The 3,289-nt window shown below is 53.3% G+C and overlaps 1 protein-coding gene across 1 annotated transcript in view; it reads left to right on the plus strand.

Moving 5' to 3' along the window:
* Positions 1-845: 845 nt before the first annotated feature.
* Positions 846-3,289, plus strand: part of LOC119594756 (MFS-type transporter SLC18B1-like) — a gene marked incomplete in the record, with an annotated part of 2,723 nt that continues 279 nt past the window's right edge. Inside the window, 1 exon segment of the mRNA XM_037943849.1 lies at positions 846-3,289. Coding sequence (XP_037799777.1) covers positions 1,141-2,514 — 1,374 coding nt within the window.

The raw sequence follows: 3,289 nt of genomic DNA on the forward strand, positions 1-3,289 counted from the left end.
GAAGGTGAGGATTTTGAGTGCATTATTAGACACTTGACATACCAAGGTTTTATGGATCAATTCAACTCAGTTAAGTAATTTGAAAGCACTGTTTTTATGCTGATGGCCTTTGCACGGTGAATTTTATACCTGAATGCCACATAAAGCCATTCTGATTTTTGTGAAGAATATCTTGAAAGACATTTAAATATTTCTCACAGAAGCGATCTATTGATTATTGAATCCTGATCGGAAATTTCGTTTTTCTTAGCAAATTCATCAGTCAACATACCTTGCGGTGGCTGACCTGTTTATGTTATTTCTGTTTCGTTTCTGAAGTTTTCCTCAAGTTCTAGAGCAGTCGTTCCAGATTTAGGAGAGAAAAGGCTTGTTCAGAAGTTGGAGCATTTCTCCGGTCGTTAGGCGCATCTGGTCGTTGTAACTGATCGTTCATCGGCGCAGGAACGTTTTCGTGGAACAAGCGCTCGCGGGTGCTTGCTTATCGCTAACTAGCTGGAATAGTTACCATCTGTTGAGCTGTTGTCAGGTCGCTTGGACTGCTTGACCGCCATTTGCCCTCAGGGGGCGCAGGGGGAAGGGGGGGGGGAGTTGAGTTGCGAAGTGTGTGTGCTTGTGCACGCCTCTCGTCGCTTTGCTTGTGTGTTGAACTGAAGATCGTTGGAAAAGTTTAATACGTGCATTGCAGAATCGAAATCGCGTATGTGGAGCATGTAAACAAACAAGCGCGGTGTGTTTATCTCGTGAATGCCAGCACCAGTGACGCCAAATGGGATAAAAACAACTGCTTTGCGACGAGGGAGAAAAGTGTGGACTCGTCCTTCATCTGGCAGGACGTGCGGACTTATATGTGAGGATGGCGACCGCCGCTGACCATCGCCTCGCCAGTCAAGCAGCTGCCACGAGGGAAGATACGCGCACGGTCTCCTCGCTCCCGTCTACCTCGGCTTTACAAGTTTACAAGAAAGGCACTCGTGATCGTGAGAAACATCTTCCCGTGGTCGTCATTTGTTTGGCGATCCCCTTATCCGGTTATCGGTTTCGTTTCTTCTTCGTGGACGAAAGAGGGCCAAGAAGGTTTGTGAAAACTTCAAGATTTGAATAGAAAATTTATCTGCTCTGTGTCTGCCTCGTCCCCGCAAGATGTCCGGCTACTCGAGAAGGCAGTGGGTCACTCTCGTGACCTTCAGCGTCGCCCAGTTCTTCAACGCAGTGTGCGTATCCCTGCAGGCGCCCTTCTACCCGGCGGAGGCGGAACGAAAGGGCGCCACGGCCACGCAGTACGGCCTGGTCTTCGGCATCTTCGAGTTGACCGTGTTCCTGGTGAGTCCCATCTACGGCAAGTTCCTCAACCGTTGGGGCGCCAAGCTGATCAACAACGTGGGCATCGTCACGGTGTCCATCATGTGCATCCTCTTCGGCCTGCTGGATCGGGTCGAGGACACCAGCACCTTCATCGGCCTCTCCTTCGCCATCAGGATCGTGGAGGCATGTGGCAATGCCGCCTTCGTCACCTCCGCCTTTAGCATCATCGCGAAGGAGTTTCCCAAGAACGTCGGGTCTGCGTTCGCGACCATGGAGACCTTCTTCGGCCTCGGGCTCATTGCGGGCCCGACGGTGGGCGGGGCGCTCTACGAGGTCGGCGGCTACTACTTGCCCTTCGTCGTGTGCGGCTGCGTGTTGCTCTGCGCCGCCGTTGTCACTTGCTGCCTCCTGCCGAAGGAGGACTCGGAGGGCAGCGGCGACTCCGGGAACAACGGCGGACAGCTGTTGGCCGCCCTTCGCCTGCCCAGCATCATGCTGGCCGCCTTCGCCATCATGGCCGCCTCCTTCAGCATCGGCTTCCTCCAGGCCACACTGGAACCCCACCTGCGGCCGCTGAAGCTGTCGCCCCTGCAGATGGGGCTCATGTTCGTGCTCAACGGCGCCACGTACGCCCTCTCGGCGCCGTGCTGGGGCTGGCTCTGCGACAAGAAGCTGTCTCCGCGGGGCGTGACCGCCTTCGGAGCCCTCGTCGTCGTGGTGGCCTTCACCTTCGTCGGCCCGATGCCCTTCCTGCCCCTGGACACGTCGCTCCCCATGTGCATCGTGTCCCTCGTCGTCCACGGCATCGGCTTCGGGGCGGAGCTGGTGGCGACCTTCAGCGGCGCCCACCGCGACGCCATCGCTCACGGCTTCCCCGACGACCTCAGCACCTACGGCCTCGTCTCTGGGATCTGGACGTCCACCTTCGCCCTCGGTTGCTTCGCTGGGCCCTCCATCGGGGGCGTCCTGCTCGACAACATCGGATTCAAGTGGGCGACGGTGGTGGTGGCGGTACTGCACGCGCTGGTCGCTCTCGTCACGGCGCTCTTCGTGTGCACGGGCATCGGCAGGACGCCCGCGTCTCCCCTAAGCGTCAACGGCTCGCTCTCCAAGGCGGAGGAGGAGAAACGCCGTCTGCTCGGCAATCAGGAGGGCGACGTCGACTCGACCTACGGCAGCGCAGGTTCGTCCCAAGAATACCAGCCCATCTAATTCTCGCGGAGCTGTCGAGCGACGCAGACCACTACTGAAAGGCAGGCGGCAAGCAGGGGAAGGAACTTGGCTTGGAGTATCAGCAGGAGTTTGTCTGCTAGATTACCTTTTCTCCTGCGGGCCGTGTGGAGATTAGGAGCAGCTGTTCTTTGGTGCTGTGATAGGGTGAACGGCAGCTTCCTGGAAAGACAACCCTGAACTGGGATGAGCCGTCCTTAACGTGCGTTGCCTGGTATAAGGGTATTTAGGCGACTGTACGTTTTTATTGAAGCCCATTGTCATATACCCTTATTTATGACCTAAGCACATTTTGGTGACCTTACCTGGTCAAGTCCAATGAAAGAAAGGGTCGGGTGTAGTAAATAGATCCTTACCTAGTAGTCGGTATTCCTGATCCAGAACTAGGGATTGACCTTTGGCCTAGCCTCATGTTTTCTATTGGACTGTTTTAGATGCTTTGGTGCTTTAGAGGTTGTCAAGAATAGACAAATAGGTTTCTGTTTGTCACTTGGGGTTAATAACGTTTGATAACGTGTGCAATTTACCTTTTACGTTGTGTGAAAGTAAGCTAAGTTCAATAAAAGTTATGTACATGCTCATAAATGCTGTAAAAGTTAAATTGGATTTTTTTTATTTTGCTATTGTTCCATCACTTGTTGATTTTGTTCCAAATTTGGTGGCTTTCATTAACATTATTAAATTTTTTGGGCCGTTAAGAATTTGCTACACGAATAAATGGGAATCTGTTATTTCATGTAGTGATAGAATATGGTGC

The sequence above is a fragment of the Penaeus monodon genome, chromosome 34 (genome assembly GCF_015228065.2).
Source record: "Penaeus monodon isolate SGIC_2016 chromosome 34, NSTDA_Pmon_1, whole genome shotgun sequence".
Classification (NCBI taxonomy): Eukaryota; Metazoa; Arthropoda; class Malacostraca; order Decapoda; family Penaeidae; genus Penaeus; species Penaeus monodon.